At 44.8% G+C, this 18,091-nt stretch overlaps 1 protein-coding gene and 1 non-coding gene across 2 annotated transcripts; both read right to left on the bottom strand.

Moving 5' to 3' along the window:
* Positions 1-11,637: 11,637 nt before the first annotated feature.
* LOC125550411 (probable serine/threonine-protein phosphatase 2A regulatory subunit B'' subunit TON2) lies at positions 11,638-17,455 on the bottom strand. Its single transcript, XM_048713405.1, has 12 exons — positions 17,180-17,455; positions 16,462-16,553; positions 16,182-16,244; positions 16,000-16,098; positions 15,527-15,685; positions 14,957-15,028; positions 14,749-14,881; positions 14,595-14,659; positions 14,391-14,466; positions 14,163-14,264; positions 13,782-13,974; positions 11,638-12,176 (listed from the first exon to the last, which is right to left on the bottom strand). The coding sequence occupies exons 1-12, from the start codon at positions 17,343-17,345 to the stop codon at positions 11,936-11,938; spliced, it is 1,461 nt and encodes a 486-aa protein (XP_048569362.1). The 5' UTR covers positions 17,346-17,455; the 3' UTR covers positions 11,638-11,935.
* Positions 12,924-13,044, bottom strand: LOC125533369. The gene has a single exon (XR_007294250.1). It is a non-coding gene; the product is annotated as a small nucleolar RNA snoR104 (small nucleolar RNA).
* Positions 17,456-18,091: the final 636 nt, after the last annotated feature.

Raw genomic sequence — 18,091 nt, 5'->3', positions numbered from 1 at the left:
ATCTACCATACGACTCATGCTCGACCTTTCGGTCTCTTGTGTTCCGAGGCCATGTCTGTACATGTTAGGCTCGTCAAGTCAACCTAAGTGTTTCGCGTGTGTAAATCTGGCTTACACCCGTTGTATGTGAACGTAAGAATCTATCACACCCGATCATCACGTGGTGCTTCAAAACGACGAACTTTCGCAACGGTGCATAGTTAGGGGGAACACCTTCTTGAACTTTTAGTGAGGGATCATCTTATTTACTACCGTCGTTCTAAGTAAAAAAGATGTATAAACATGATAAACATCACATGCAATCAAATAATAGTGACATGATATGGCCAATATCATATAGCTCCTTTGATCTCCATCTTGGGGCTCCATGATCATCTTGTCACCGGCATGACACCATGATCTCCATCATCATGATCTCTATCATCGTGTCTTCATGAAGTTGTCTCGTCAACTATTACTTCTACTACTATAGCTAACGGTTAGCAATAAAGTAAAGTAATTACATGACGTTTATGTTGACACGCAGGTCATAAATAAATTAAGACAACTCCTATGGCTCCTGCCGGTTGTCATACTCATCGACATGTAAGTCATGATTCCTATTACAAGAACATGATCAATCTCATACATCACATATATCATTCATCACATCCTTTTGGCCATATCACATCACATAGCATACCCTGCAATAACAAGTTAGACGTCCTCTAATTGTTGTTTGCATGTTTTACGTGGCTGCTATGGGTTTCTAGCAAGAACGTTTCTTACCTACGCAAAAACCACAATGTGATATGCCAATTGCTATTTACCCTTCATAAGGACCCTTTTCATCGAATCCGATCCGACTAAAGTGGGAGAGACAGACACCCGCTAGCCACCTTTATGCAACTAGTGCATGTCAGTCGGTGGAACCAGTCTCACGTAAGAGTACGTGTAAGGTCGGTCCGGGCCGCTTCATCCCACAATGCCACCGAATCAAGATTGGACTAGTAACGGTAAGCATATTGAACAAAATCAACGCCCACAACTACTTTGTGTTCTACTCGTGCATAGAAACTACGCATAGACCTAGCTCATGATGCCACTGTTGGGGAACGTAGCATAAATTCAAAATTTTCCTACGTGTCACCAAGATCTATCTATGGAGTCATCTAGCAACGAGGGAGGAGTGGATCTACATACCCTTGTAGATCGCGCGCGGAAGCGTTCAAGAGAACGGGGTTGATGGAGTCGTACTCGTCGTGATCCAAATCACCGATGATCCTAGCGCCGAACGGACGGCACCTCCGCATTCAACACATGTACGGAGCAGCAACGTCTCCTCCTTCTTGATCCAGCAAGGGGGGAGGAGAGGTTGATGGAGATCCAACAGCACGATGGCGTGGTGGTGGAAGTAGCGGGATTCCAACAGGGCTTCGCCAAGCGCTGTGGGAGGAGGGAGATGTGTCATGGGAGGGAGAGGGAGGCGCCAGGGCTTCGGTTGGGCTGCCCTCCCTTCCCCCCACTATATATAGGGCCAAGGGAGAGGGGGGAGGCGCAGCCTTGGCCCTTCCTCCAAGGAAGGGTGCGGCCAGGGAGGAGTCCCTCCTCCCCAAGGCACCTCGGAGGTGCCTTCCCCCTTTAGGACTCTTCCTCTCCCTTGATTCTTGGCGCATGGGCCTCTTGGGGCTGGTGCCCTTGGCCCATATAGGCCAAGGCGCACACCCCTACAGCCCATGTGGCCCCCCGGGGCAGGTGGACCCCCTTGGTGGACCCCCGGACCCCTTTCGGCACTCCCGGTACAATACCGATAATGCGCGAAACTTTTCCGGCGACCAAAACAAAACTTCCCATATATAAATCTTTACCTCCGGACCATTCCGTAACTCCTCGTGACGTCCGGGATCTCATCCGGGACTCCGAACAACTTTCGGGTTACCGCATACTAATATCTCTATAACCCTAGCGTCACCGAACCTTAAGTGTGTAGACCCTACGGGTTTGGGAGACATGCAGACATGACCGAGATGACTCTCCGGTCAATAACCAATAGCGGGATCTGGATACCCATGTTGGCTCCCACATGTTCCACGATGATCTCACCGGATGAACCACGATGTCAAGGACTTAATCAATCCCGTATACAATTCCCTTTGTCTATCGGTACGATACTTGCCCGAGATTCGATCGTCGGTATCTCGATACCTTGTTCAATCTCGTTACCGGCAAGTCTCTTTACTCGTTCCGTAACACATCATCCCGTGATCAACTCCTTGGTCACATTGTGCACATTATGATGATGTCCTACCGAGTGGGCCCAGAGATACCTCTCCGTTTACACGGAGTGACAAATCCCAGTCTCGATTCGTGCCAACCCAACAGACACTTTCGGAGATACTGTAGTGTGCCTTTATAGCCACCCAGTTACGTTGTGACGTTTGGCACACCCAAAGCACTCCTACGGTATCCGGGAGTTGCACAATCTCATGGTCTAAGGAAATGATACTTGACATTAGAAAAGCTTTAGCATACGAACTACATGATCTTGTGCTAGGCTTAGGATTGGGTCTTGTCCATCACATCATTCTCCTAATGATGTGATCCCGTTATCAACGACATCCAATGTCCATGGTCAGGAAACCATAACCATCTATTGATCAACGAGCTAGTCAACTAGAGGCTTACTAGGGACATAGTGTTGTCTATGTATCCACACATGTATCTGAGTTTCCTATCAATAAAATTCTAGCATGGATAATAAACGATTATCATGAACAAGGAAATATAATAATAACTAATTTATTATTGCCTCTAGGGCATATTTCCAACACCGTAGTATACCTTTGTAGTCACCCAGTTACGTTGTGACGTTTGGTACACCCAAAGCACTCCTACGGTATCCGGGAGTTACACGATCTCATGGTCTAAGGAAAAGATACTTGACATTGGAAAACTCTGGCAAACGAACTATACGATCTTGTGCTATGTTTAGGATTGGGTCTTGTCCATCACATCATTCTCCTAATGATGTGATCTCGTTATCAATGACATCCAATGTCCATAGTCAGGAAACCATGACTATCTGTTGATCAACGAGCTAGTCAACTAGAGGCTTACTAGGGACATGTTGGTGTCTAAGTATTCACACATGTATTACGATTTCCGGATAACACAATTATAGCATGAATAAAGACAATTATCATGAACAAGGAAATATAACAATAATGCTTTTATTATTGCCTCTAGGGCATATTTCCAACAAGTAGTAGAAGTAATAGATGACGAGACAACTTTAAGAAGACACGATGATGGAGATCATGGTGTCATGCCAGTGACAACGATGATCATGGAGCCCCGAAGATGGAGATCAAAGGAGCAAATGATATTGGCCATATCATGTCACTATTTGATTGCATGTGATGTTTATCATGTTTTACATCTTATTTGCTTAGAACGACGGTAGCTTAAATAAGATGATCCCTCGTAATAATTTCAAGAAAGTGTTCCCCCTAACTGTGCACCGTTGTGAAGGTTCATTGTTTCGAAGCACCACACGTGATGATCGGGTGTGATAGATTCTAACGTTCGAATACAACGGGTGTAAGCCAGATTTACACACGCAATACACTTAGGTTGACTTGACGAGCCTAGCATGTACAGACATGGCCTCGGAACACAGAGACCGAAAGGTCGAGCATGAGTCGTATAGAAGATACGATCAACATGAAGATGTTCACCGATGTTGACTAGTCCGTCTCACGTGATGATCGGACACGGCCTAGTTAACTCGGATCATGTTATACTTAGATGACTGGAGGGATGTCTATCTGAGTGGGAGTTCATTGAATAATTTGATTAGATGAACTTAATTATCATGAACTTAGTCTAAAATCTTTACAATATGTCTTGTAGATCAAATGGCCAACGTTGTCCTCAACTTCAACGCGTTCCTAGAGAAACCAAGCTGAAAGACGATGGCAGCAATTATACGGACTGGGTCCGGAACCTGAGGATCATCCTCATAGCTGCCAAGAAAGATTATGTCCTAGAAGCACCGCTAGGTGACGCACCCATCCCACAGAACCAAGACGTTATGAACGCTTGGCAGACACGTGCTGATGACTACTCCCTCGTTCAGTGCGGCATGCTTTACAGCTTAGAACCGGGGCTCCAAAAGCGTTTTGAGAGACACGGAGCATATGAGATGTTCGAAGAGCTGAAAATGGTTTTTCAAGCTCATGCCCGGGTCGAGAGATATGAAGTCTCCGACAAGTTCTTCAGCTGTAAGATGGAGGAAAATAGTTCTGTCAGTGAGCACATACTCAAAATGTCTGGGTTGCATAACCGCTTGACTCAGCTGGGAGTTAATCTCCCGGATGACGCGGTCATTGACAGAATCCTTCAGTCGCTTCCACCAGCTACAAGAGCTTTGTGATGAACTTCAATATGCAGGGGATGGAAAAGACCATTCCTGAGGTATATTCAATGCTGAAATCAGCAGAGGTAGAAGTCAAAAAGGAACATCAAGTGTTGATGGTGAATAAAACCACTAAGTTCAAGAAAGGCAAGGGTAAGAAAGAACTTCAAGAAGGACGGCAAGGGAGTTGCCGCGCCCGGTAAGCAAGCTGCCGGGAAGAAGCCAAAGAATGGACCCAAGCCCGAGACTGAGTGCTTTTATTGCAAGGGAAGTGGTCACTGGAAGCGGAACTGCCCCAAATACTTAGCGGACAAGAAGGCCGGCATCACGAAAGGTATATGTGATATACATGTAATTGATGTGTACCTTACCAGTACTCGTAGTAGCTCCTGGGTATTTGATACCGGTGCGGTTGCTCACATTTGTAACTCAAAGCAGGAGCTGCGGAATAAGCGGAGACTGGCGAAGGACGAGGTGATGATGCGCGTCGGGAATGGTTCCAAGGTCGATGTGATCGCCGTCGGCACGCTACCTCTACATTTACCTACGGGATTAGTTTTAAACCTCAATAATTGTTATTTAGTGCCAGCTTTGAGCATGAACATTGTATCAGGATCTCGTTTAATACGAGATGGCTACTCAATTAAATCCGAGAATAATGGTTGTTCTATTTATATGAGAGATATGTTTTATGGTCATGCTCCGATGGTGAATGGTTTATTCTTAATGAATCTCGAGCGTAATGCTACACATATTCATAGTGTGAATACCAAAAGATGTAAGGTTGATAATGATAGTCCCACATACTTGTGGCACTGCCGCCTTGGTCACATAGGTGTCAAACGCATGAAGAAGCTCCATGTAGATGGACTTTTAGAGTCTCTTGATTGAATCATTTGACACATGCGAACCATGCCTCATGGGTAAAATGACCAAGACTCCGTTCTCAGGAACAATGGAGCGAGCAACCAACTTATTGGAAATCATACATACTGATGTGTGCGGTCCAATGAGTGTTGAGGCTCGCGGTGGCTATCGTTATGTTCTCACCCTCACTGATGACTTGAGTAGATATGGGTATGTCTACTTAATGAAACACAAGTCTGAGACCTTTGAAAAGTTCAAGGAATTTCAGAGTGAGGTTGAGAATCAACGTGACAGGAAAATCAAGTTCCTGCGATCAGATCGTGGAGGAGAATACTTGAGTCACGAGTTTGGCACACACTTAAGAAAATGTGGAATAGTTTCACAACTCACGCCGCCTGGAACACCTCAGCGTAATGGTGTGTCCGAACGTCGTAATCGCACTCTATTAGATATGGTGCGATCTATGATGTCTCTTACCGATTTACCGCTATCTTTTTGGGGCTATGCTTTAGAGACTGCTGCATTCACTTTAAATAGGGCTCCGTCGAAATCCGTTGAGACGACACCGTATGAATTATGGTTTGGGAAGAAACCTAAGCTGTCGTTTCTAAAAGTTTGGGGATGCGATGCTTATGTCAAGAAACTTCAACCTGAAAAGCTCGAACCCAAGTCGGAAAAATGCGTCTTCATAGGATACCCTAAAGAAACTATTGGGTATACCTTCTACCTCAGATCCGAAGGCAAGATCTTTGTTGCCAAGAATGGATCCTTTCTAGAGAAAGAGTTTCTCTCGAAAGAAGTAAGTGGGAGGAAAGTAGAACTTGATGAAGTATTACCTCTTGAACCGGTAAGTAGCGTAGCTCAAGAAAATGTTCCTGAGGTGCCTGCACCGACTAGAGAGGAAGTTAATGATGATGATCATGAAACTTCAGATCAAGTTGCTACTGAACTTCGTAGGTCCACAAGGACACGTTCCACACCAGAGTGGTACGGCAACCCTGTCTTGGAAATCATGTTGTTAGACAACGGTGAACCTTCGAACTATGAAGAAGCGATGGCGGGCCCGGATTCCGACAAATGGCTAGAAGCCATGAAATCCGAGATAGGATCCATGTATGAAAATGAAGTATGGACTTTGACTGACTTGCCTGTTGAGCAACGAGCCATAGAAAATAAATGGATCTTTAAGAAGAAGACAGACGCAGATGGTAATGTGACCATCTATAAAGCTCGACTTGTCGCTAAGGGTTATCGACAAGTTCAAGGGGTTGACTACGATGAGACTTTCTCACCGGTAGCGAAGCTAAAGTCCGTCCGAATCATGTTAGCAATTGCCGCATTCTATGATTATGAGATATGGCAAATGGACGTCAAAACGGCATTCCTTAATGGTTTCCTTAAGGAAGAATTGTATATGATGCAGCCGGAAGGTTTTGTCGATCCTAAGAATGCTGACAAGGTGTGCAAGCTCCAACGCTCGATTTATGGGCTGGTGCAAGCATCTCGGAGTTGGAACATTCGCTTTGATGAGATGATCAAAGCGTTTGGGTTTATGCAGACTTATGGAGAAGCCTACATTTACAAGAAAGTGAGTGGGAGCTCTGTAGCATTTCTCATATTGTATGTAGATGACATACTGTTGATGGGAAATGATATAGAATTCTTGGAAAGCATAAAGGCCTACTTGAACAAGTGTTTTTCAATGAAGGACCTTGGAGAAGCTGCTTATATATTAGGCATCAAGATCTATAGAGATAGATCGAGACGCCTCATTGGTCTTTCACAGAGTACGTACCTTGACAAGATATTTAAGAAGTTCAAAATGGATCAGTCAAAGAAGGGGTTCTTGCCTGTATTGCAAGGTACGAGATTGAGCACGGCTCAATGCCCGACCACGGCAAAAGATAGAGAAAAGATGAGTGTCGTCCCCTATGCCTCGGCCATAGGGTCTATCATGTATGCTATGCTGTGTACCAGACCTGATGTAAACCTTGCCGTAAGTTTGGTAGGAAGGTACCAAAGTAATCCCGGCAAGGAACACTGGACAGCGGTCAAGAATATCCTGAAGTACCTGAAAAGGACTAAGGAAATGTTTCTCGTTTATGGAGGTGACGAAGAGCTCGTCGTAAAAGGTTACGTCGACGCTAGCTTCGACACAGATCTGGATGACTCCAAGTCACAAACCGGATACGTGTATATTTTGAATGGTGGGGCAGTAAGCTGGTGCAGTTGCAAGCAGAGCGTCGTGGCGGGATCTACATGTGAAGCGAATACATGGCAGCCTCGGAGGCAGCGCATGAAGCAATTTGGGTGAAGGAGTTCATCACCGACCTAGGAGTCATACCCAATGCATCGGGGCCAATCAAACTCTTCTGTGACAACACTGGAGCTATTGCACTTGCCAAGGAGCCCAAGTTTCACAAGAAGACCAGGCACATCAAGCGTCGCTTCAACTCCATTCGTGAAAATATTCAAGATGGAGACATAGATATTTGTAAAGTACATACGGACCTGAATGTAGCAGATCCGTTGACTAAACCTCTCCCTAGAGCAAAACATGATCAACACCAAAATTCCATGGGTGTTCGATTCATCACAATGTAACTAGATTATTGACTCTAGTGCAAGTGGGAGACTGTTGGAAATATTCCCTAGAGGCAATAATGAAAGTATTATTATTATATTTCCTTGTTCATGATAATTGTCTTTATTCATGCTATAATTGTGTTATCCGGAAATCGTAATACATGTGTGAATACTTAGACACCAACATGTCCCTAGTAAGCCTCTAGTTGACTAGCTCGTTGATCAACAGATAGTCATGGTTTCCTGACTATGGACATTGGATGTCATTGATAACGAGATCACATCATTAGGAGAATGATGTGATGGACAAGACCCAATCCTAAACATAGCACAAGATCGTATAGTTCGTTTGCTAGAGTTTTCCAATGTCAAGTATCTTTTCCTTAGACCATGAGATCGTGTAACTCCCGGATACCATAGGAGTGCTTTGGGTGTACCAAACATCACAACGTAACTGGGTGACTAGAAAGGTATACTACGGGTATCTCCGAAAGTGTCTGTTGGGTTGACACGGATCAAGACTGGGATTTGTCACTCCGTATGACGGAGAGGTATCACTGGGCCCACTCGGTAATGCATCATCATTATGAGCTCAAAGTGACCAAGTGTCTGGTCACGGGATCATGCATTACGGTACGAGTAAAGTGACTTGCCGGTAACGAGATTGAACAAGGTATTGGGATACCGACGATCGAATCTCGGGCAAGTAACATACCGATTGACGAAGGGAATTGTATACGGGGTTGCTTGAATCCTCGACATCGTGGTTCATCCGATGAGATCATCGAGGAGCATGTGGGAGCCAACATGGGTATCCAGATCCCGCTGTTGGTTATTGACCGGAGAGCGATCTCGGTCATGTCTACATGTCTCCCGAACCCGTAGGGTCTACACACTTAAGGTTCGGTGACGCTAGGGTTGTAGGGATACTTGTATGTGATTAACGAATGTTGTTCGGAGTCCCGGATGAGATCCCGGACGTCACGAGGAGTTCCGGAATGGTCCGGAGGTAAAGATTTATATATAGGAAGTGCTATTTCGGCCGTCGGGACAAGTTTCGGGGTCACCGGTATTGTACCGGGACCACCGGAAGGGTCCCGGGGGTCCACCGGGTGGGGCCACCTATCCCGGAGGGCCCCATGGGCTGAAGTGGGAAGGGATCCAGCCCAAAGTGGGCTGGGGCGCCACTTCCCCTAGGGCCCATGCGCCTAGGGTGGGGGAAACCCTAAGGGGGGGCGCCCCCTTGCTTGGGGGGCAAGCCCCCCACCCCTTGGCCGCCGCCCCCTAGGAGATTGCATCTCCTAGGGCCGGCGCCCCCCCTAGGCCCCCCTATATATAGTGGGGGGATGGAGGACCTCTTACCTTTGCCTTTGGTGCCTCCCTCTCCCTCTCCAACACCTCCTCCTCCTCCATAGAGCTTGGCGAAGCCCTGCCGGAGTACTGCAGCTCCATCACCACCACGCCGTCGTGCTTCTGCTGGAGCCATCTTCCTCAACCTCTCCTTCCCCCTTGCTGGATCAAGAAGGAGGAGACGTTACGCTGACCGTACGTGTGTTGAACGCGGAGGTGCCGTCCGTTCGGCGCTAGGATCTCCGGTGATTTGGATCACGTCGAGTACGACTCCATCAACCCCGTTCTCTTGAATGCTTCCGCTCGTGATCTACAAGGGTATGTAGATGCACTCCTCTCTCCCTCGTTGCTAGATGACTCCATAGATTGATCTTGGTGATGCGTAGAAAATTTTAAAATTCTGCTACGTTCACCAACAAATCTCGTCTCTAACGCCTAAAGCACCTTCATCAAAACAAGAAGCATTCATGAAATTTTTTTGTATGTCCGCAATCTTGCTCGGCGCCTTCACAAGAGGAAGGCCCCATCCCTCCTCTTCAAGCTCAATATCCGCAAGGCCTTCAACTCCGTGAAGTGGGAGTACTTGCTTGATCTCCTCCAACAGCGAGGATTTCAAGTAAATTCAGGGATTGGGTCGCGGCCCTCCTTAGCTCTTCATCCTCGAGGATCATCCTGAATGGTATTGCCGGTTGTCCAATAAAGCATAGGCAGGGACTTCGGCAGGGATCCCCGCTTCTCTTTGTCATCGCCATGGACCCGCTTCAAAAAAATTCTAGATGTGGTAACAAAAAAGGGGCTCCTCCATAATATCTAGGGAAGGGGGCCATGATGAGGACCTCTCTTTAGGCGAACAACGCGATTGTCTTCCTGACCCTGGCCAAGTAGGATGTTGATAACTTTGCAAGCATTTTGAGGGGTTTTGGGGAAGTCACGGGCCTTTGCACCAATTTCCAAGAGAGCTTGGTGGTGCCCATTTGTTGCAACCACCTCGATTTGGGTCACCTAACTCAAAGCTTGCCGGCTGCACGGGCGTCTTTTCCTTCGCGATACTTGGGACTCCCCCTCTTCGCGTGGAAGCTAAAATTGTTGGACCTTCAATTTCTTGTGGACAAAGTGGCAAGCAAGTTGCCAACGTATGATGGCCGAAAAATCACCACCATCGGGCGAACAGCCCCAAGTGGTCTACCCCACCACCCCATTGGTCATGCCGCCAACCATCCTCCACAACATCAACAAGCTCGAACGAGCTTTCCTATGGTCCGATTCGGACAAGACATCGGGAGCTAAATGCAAGGTGAATTGGGAGAAAGTTTGCCGGACACTTCCGTATGGAGGGCTCGAGGTCCTCAACACCGCCAAGTTTACAAGGGCTCTCCGGTTACGCTGGGCGTGGTATGAATGGAAAGAACCACCAAGATGTGGGTGGGGATGGGAAACCCCTGCGATGCGGAGGACCTCAACTTTTTCTATGCTTCCACCACCATCACCGTTGGTAACGGCATGAGGACCCCCTTTTGGGGTTCTCCTTGGCTTCTTGGGCGTACGCCAAAAGACATCGCCCCGCTCACTTATGAAGCTTCCAAGAGAAAATTTTGGAAGGTCAGGGAGGCCCTCAAGCACAATGCGTGGATCCTCAAGATCAAAACCCCCATCAACGTCACCGCCGAGCACATCACGCAATTCTTCGCTCTTTGGATGCTACTAAATGAGGCCCACCTTGACGAGCTCACAGAGAATGAAATCATTTGGAAGCATACGAGCAGTGGGCAGTACTCGGCGGCATCCGCATACAAAGTGCAATTCCTAGGGATGGTTCTTTCGCCCATGTATAGGATGAGCACCTCCAAAAGGAAAAAAAATGCTTGGCTGGCCCTTCAAGATAGAATCTGGACAGCAGACAGATTGGCAAAGTGAGGGTGGCCAAATTGTGATGTTTGCCCTCTTTGCAAGAGTGTGCAAGAATGCGGACCCCATCTCTTCTACAAGTGCCGCTACACCCGGCGCCTGTCTTTGGTCATTGGGAAATTCCCCATGCTCGGGCTCGACATTTCTGTGTGGCCCTTGTTCAACACGGTTGAAGAGTGGTGGGCAAGCACTTGTGCCGATGGCGCGCCAAATCGACAAGCCAAGGCCTTCATCACCATGCTAGTCTCTTGAACAGTTTGGAACAAGCGAAACATAAGGGTTTTTAAGCATAATAAGAGTGTCCCCACCGCCAATTTTGCTTTCGTACATCTTCACCGAGGCAAATCTTTGGGTCATTGCTGGAGCAAACCAGGGTCTTTTATTGCACGCGAGTAACTGTATTCTCTCTTATTTAATGGATGAGGCAAAGCTTTTGCCTCCGTTGAAAAAAAAAACATCGGCAAATTGATCAGGTACAAATAGATCGCATCCATAAGGGAGCGCATAGGTTCTGCAGTTACAAATCGGTGGGAGAAACAGAAAATACACGCACTGTATAATTTGCCAGAGCGTTCAAGTAAATACTTCACATACTGAGGCTTTCACCGTTCAAACAAGCCCTGAGAATGATACACAGTTAGCCTGCACCACCACGCCACACTTACAAACTCGTAATCACTCGGATTTAACCCACTCACACAAATGGCACACTTACACAAGTTATACAACAGGCCTAATACAACTACGTAAACTACAATAACGCAGGCAGGGAGCACATGCTGGCTGCACCAGTGCTGAGACAGCGGAGCACCATAGTTTGTTGCCTGGCACTCAAGCCTCTTCCACTTGCTCCTCCTCTTCCTGGAGGAGGTTCTCTCTGTTGTCGTGGGCCCAGAAGCCTCGGACATCTATAAGCATGCTGGCAATAGTCCCGCCTTGCTTGCAGGAAAGGAGATCCGCGAGTGCGATCCTGAGAGGGTCAGCTGGTTTCACCATGTCCCAGATTTCATCCCTTACGTCTTCGATGCAAAGCTCGTAGTTCCCCCCCTCGATCCACTTCTGGTGCACATCTCTGTAAACAATTACACCATTGCATGAGACAAAATGGCTGCTCGGTTGTCATGAGGTCAATAGAGAGAAATTTTCCAATGTGATTTTTGGATTAGAAAAGCAATCAAAGATTACTAAGAAATGACACAACTATGATACCAAATATAAGGTGTTTATTCAACACATTCTGATTTCACAATTGGCATCGCATTAATATTTTAGCCTGTAGGTATTGTGAGAGGGCCACAGCCATTAAAATTTTGGTCACATTAATATTCCTGCAATCGCATCTCGTGTAAGACTAGTGGCAGAATATGCCTTGGATTATAACTTCAAAGATTTGACATAAAATCTATAGCATAACATCTCTCATGTATGACTGTTTCTCTCTTAATAACTGACACTGTGAACTGTGATTCCTAATAAAAAAATATGCAAATGGTTGTTAGATGATTGTGCAGTTAATCAAACTATACAAGGAAGGAACTGCGGGAGTCTCCTAGTAAAGTTCCCTATTCATGCAGCTTTACACTACATTCCAGATGCTTAAGTATAGGGTGTGGATGCACCTAGGTGGTGCCCAAAACCTGCTTTAGAGTACCACGGCCCAACCCCAAGTTTAGTTCCAGGTTCATGGATACTACTGCAAATGACTTACTCACTTCAGGTTTCATACCTAACATAGTGCAACTGATTAGTACAAAGAGATAGGGAACTTGAGAGTGTAAAAAAGGTACTCCCTCCGATCCATATTAAAAAGTATTAAAACAATGATGTCCTGCCTGTTGAGGCCAGCAGAACAGTCCGGAAGTTCAGCAAGCACATAAACATGGCAGACTAAATCTAGGAAGATGGTATCAGGCAGGAATGCTAACTCTCACATCCTCCTTTCTTTTCTTCCAGAATATAATTTGTTTCCCAGAACATGAAGAACACTCTTTTAAGGCCCAATTTGGTGAAACGAATAAGTACAGAATTGTTTGAACCCCTGTTCAGAAAACAGGATTTCACGGGAAAGCCTATGCACTATAAATAGGACCAAGCATTAGACACAAGGGCATCATTGAATACGGTTTTCCTTCCGAATAAATTACTGCCAGTTACTCCCTCCGTTCCTAAATACTTGTCTTTCTAGGCATTTCAACAAGTGACTACATACGGAGCAAAATGAGTGAATCTACACTCTAAAATATGTCTACATACATCCGTATGTAGTAGTCATTTGAAATGTCTAGAAAGACAAGTATTTAGGAACGGAGGGAGTATTATTTAATACACACTATGATATAAAGTTATTGAGGAAGAGATTAACAAAAGGCTGGTCAAGATTTATCAAGGTTGTTCTCAACTTTGAAGAGAATGGTGCTATGTCTTGTGCGGACAACAGGTAATTACTCCTATAATGATTATGAATAACCATATGTTTCTCCTACTTCGGCTCCCTTTGCCAGGCAGATATTTTCAGCTAAATGGAATATGCATGACAAAGTAAAGTGGGGAATGAAGGGGGTTGCATCAGTACATCCATGAACAAAATATAGGTAGGTTAACACCAAAATAACTGTAGAAAAAATAGCTACCATCACCATATAAACTACAGTCATATTACAAACTATCCCATACATACCTAAATAGAGTATGAATATCAGCAGTTGTCAGGAATCCCCTTCCGTTGAGATCAAGGCATCTAAATAAGTATGTCAGCCCTTCAGGGGTGTCTTTGTTCTCTAGGGCCAAAACAAAGTCGAGAAAGCTCTCAAAATCCATCTCACGACTGTTGCCACCTCCAACTTTGCTTCGGCGTACATGTTCATCAAAAACTGAAAAGTAGAACTGCATTGTTATTCTGTATACATTACTGAAGACTATAAGAAGACATCAATGATCTGTGTATTAAGAGCATTAGAACATTGAAGATTTGGAGTAGCATGCTAAGAGTTTATGTTCCCCATTTGGTTAAGGTGCTTTAGAAGAAATAATGAAAGCAGAGCAGAGAGCAGATTTTAACCTCTTTCGACGAAGATTTCTGTTAGTGTGCCATCAGCATATTCCTTCAGCTCTTGTTTGCTCAGTGTGCCATTTGTATCTTTGTCTAGTGCAAGGAACATATCTGCAGAGGGATGACAATAGCATACCAATTAAATAGAGTATATACTGCACGGGAATGAAAAACAATGTAACTTGGTGCAAGAAAATGACCTCAATGGCAAAAGAAAAATGAGGGCAGCTAACATACCACATATGCGCTGAGCTGAAGTCAAGGAAAACCAATTTTCAGCCTGCTCGGTATCCGTTACCTCTTCCTCACTCTCCTGAAAATAAAGTTGATGAGAACCAACAGGGAACAACAGTCCAGAATATATTGTATAGTGCAATCATACACTAAAGTACAAGATGACCAAATTTGCACACCAAAGCATGTGATCCATATAGCTATTACCTGATGCAATTCCATTAGCTCTTGAAGACAATTGCTCAACAATACTTTCTTTATGCATGCTTTCCCTGAAAAGCAGACGATTATGAAAGACAATTCCTTGCATAAAGAACAATTTGCATGTCAATTCCACTGTATTAAAAGTCCAGTTTTGTACCTCGTCTGTGTGGATCACAGAAGAAAAAGAACTTCCGTGCAGCTATGCGGCAGTACATTTGAACAAAGGCTGATGGCATGTCACGCAGTTGTGCCAAATTGGGAATAAGTCCTCTGATGTATGCTTCCATTTCCTGCAAATAAAATTAAAGAATGTGACATACTTCTAAGGTATGAAATTTCATTAACATGTGTTGGGAAGTCCATACATGAGGTTGAAGGAAACCATCAGAATCCTCATCAAGTTCACTCATATCAATTCTTGCTTGAGTAAGAGAAACCTGAAAGTAGAAACAGTTAGCAAAGTGATACATAAAAACAGCTCATTTCAACATAAGTGGCTGCTGAGAGTTCAAACTTGTGATATTATATATTTATATTACTATCTAGCGGTCCAGTCTTGCATGATTCTCAATCTGGTATAAGGTGATTGTTTTTAGCTTGTTTTGGTGCATTATGCCATTACCTATTTCAGGTTCTTGTGTTCTGAAAATACCAGTACTATTGACAGTTGTTTCTCTATAAAGACAAGGAAATACCTCCTAATTCTTAACAAACTCAACAAAAATGGCATGGCAATGAACTACAAACAGATGGAGCAATTGTTGAGTGCCACTTACGTAGTTACATTATGCACCAAAATCTTAATCGGGTAAGAATGGAAGGAAAAATTTCAGTGTAGGCTTTTGTTGCATATAGTTCATTACAACTAAAAGCCTAAAAATGAAGCACAACATACTCATACAAATCAAACTGCTAGAGTTAACAAAATAACTTACTGTTCGCATAACATAAAGATAGAATGGTAAGATTGCAATTCTCCCAGAATCATCCTTCTCGAACTTCATAAAGTTCGAAGGGCTAAAGAAGCGTTTGCATTTCTGGCCAATTTGCTCTGTGCACACTGTGGCAATATGGCAGAAATCTTCATAATTCATCTGCAGTGCTCCAGAAAAAAGAATTGAATGAGAAGTATAATAACATGAACATTAGAATGAACACAGATGGATGTACAATAATGTCATTGAATATATTATATATGCACAGAAATTCAAACATGGAGAAACTATAAATAATGACAGCTGTTAGACACAAAACGAGAAAAATATTTCCATTTTAGCAGTGCTCACTGTATATATCATAGTATGGATATCCAAGGAAGTCAGACAACATTAGGGGAAGCAAGTCAATAGCGCAAAATTGAATATATCTGCATGCGGTATAAAATACGGACACCAAGCTATGACCTTACCTTTTCAGCACCAGTAGCATCGTCAATAACACAATTTTCTCTGAGACAAACCCACATGGCATCGAGATCATCAGCATTAAGTAGAAGTTCTGATTGTTTCTGCAATTTGTTTGCAATAGCTCTCGTAAGGCCTAAATCATAAGGTGGTTAAATGCCCAAGCAGCCAGCTCAAGCTCAATTACCTTTAGAAATCTGTACTTGGCCAACCTCTGGACTCTATTGCTAATAGATCCATCTTCAGGTTTCTGTACAAAAAAGGAAACATTAGTATCATCAAATATTGACAAGTCGCATAGTCCCGTGATGCAATGTGAAATCCAAAATGGCTGGCATTGCTACTTATTATCTCTGATAAAAGCAACTAGCACAATTACATATTTTATTTAGATAGACGGCAAGTTTTATCATGGAATATCAGAACAAGAGCTCCTGTATCCAAGTAAGTAAACCAAGTTGCTTCACCTTCTTGTAAAAACTTGGGATGGAACCAGCTTCAGCGCTCTTTCGCTGCCGCTCCTTAAAAATCTCAAGCAATATCCTTTTCGTTTCCAATTCTGCAAGTTCAAACAGATCAGTGATGCCACATGGAAAATGCAAATGTTGAACAACAGAAGTGGCCAAACTAATCAGGAGCTGCCCTGATGCCCAGTAACAACAGAGTCAGATCAACTAACGAGTAAAATAGCAACCTGCAAGAGCACACGACTAGAGTCTGTTATGGTGTTACCTTCTTAAACCATAACATATACTACCTCTGTAACTAAATTGAACTGCAAAAACGTCTTATATTTAGTTACAGAGGTAGTACCTCCGTATCCAGTGGGTCTCTTATGGAAAATGCAGTCGGAGAAGGCCTCCTGGTTTTCTGAGGGAATGCCTTCCCCTCTCAACCCAAATCACCGGTTGCAGGTCATGGGCGACCACTCTTTCACGTATGACGGCCGCATTACTACATCCCACAACCTGAGGCACGGTAATCTCACCTCGCTCACGCGAACGCCAGCCTCTAACACCCGGCACCATAACCTCACCCAATCTCATAGCCATTTCGAACGAGACCCAGTAAACCCTAATCCTACCGCCATTCCCGAAGACGAACGGCGAAATTCCAACCATGCCTAGCCTAGCCTAGCACTACAACTCCGCAAGGGTGGTGGGCGGGGAGGGAAGGGGCACTGACCCATAAGGGCCTCGGATCCGAGGCCGGCGCCCGTGCCGACGAAGCGGCGGAGGTTGCGGACCCACGGCATGGACGAGGCCGGCGGGATCCTCCTGCCAGCGGGCGCTGTGGCGGCAGAGGAGGCGCCATCGCCGGCGTCCCCGACGTCGGCGGAGGCGGTGCTCATCGGGGTCGAGGCGGGAGGCCGGATCGGAGCGTGCGCGTGGGACTGTAGCTGGTTGTCGGGTTGGTGGTCTGACGCGGTCCTGTTTGGGGCTCGGGGGAGAGACGGAGAAACAAAATGGCAAAGCAGTGTGTTTATTGTACCTAGCCGTGATGCCTCGTTACTTTTTGAATTCGACGAATTTGAAGCGTATTTCAAAATTATGATTTTGCTTTGTCAGCCGTTATAAGTTTGATTTTGTTTCGTCAACTCTATTAAGAATAACTAGCAAAAGGACCCGTGCGTTACAACGGGAGAAAAAAAATTGATGGATCAATTGAGGGAAAAAATTGGATGCTAGTTTGAAACATAGGATATGATGTCTGCTTTGGGTGAACAACACTAAATAACAGGATTCTTTTCAAGAATATAATACCATAAAATACAAAAATGGTTTAGAACTATAGCAGTTGTGAAAGCACTTATCAGCTCTTGTCGCAATTAGGGCTGCAAACGAGTCGAGCTCGAGCGAGTTGAAGTTGGCTCAGCTCAATTCATATGAAAATTCAAGCGAGCTCAAACTGAGTGAAGCTCATGATCGAGCTGTAAAACATGACTCATGCTCAGCTTGTAACGATCTCGAGTAAAAATGGGAGCCAGGCATCTCAGAGAATCCATCCAAAACATTAATTCTTTTCATATTTACATTTTGTGACCTTGTGCAACATATCATGGAAAAATTCACAAATAAAAATCCATAAAGTACAGTG

Source organism: Triticum urartu, chromosome 1, assembly GCF_003073215.2.
Source record: "Triticum urartu cultivar G1812 chromosome 1, Tu2.1, whole genome shotgun sequence".
NCBI lineage: Eukaryota > Viridiplantae > Streptophyta > Magnoliopsida > Poales > Poaceae > Triticum > Triticum urartu.
The sequence above is the reverse complement of the archived record's forward strand: the minus strand, read 5'-3'. Positions and strand labels throughout refer to the sequence as shown.

Excerpts from the sequence above, each read along its gene's own strand:
- LOC125550411 (XM_048713405.1), bottom strand. The coding sequence starts at position 17,345 with ATGAGCACCGCCTCCGCCGACGTCGGGGACGCCGGCGATGGCGCCTCC. Across the intron at positions 14,467-14,594 it reads AGCTAATGGAATTGCATCAG|GAGAGTGAGGAAGAGGTAAC; the intron begins GTAATAGCTATA and ends CTTTATTTTCAG. Across the intron at positions 12,177-13,781 it reads GATATTCATACTCTATTTAG|AGATGTGCACCAGAAGTGGA; the intron begins GTATGTATGGGA and ends AATTGTTTACAG.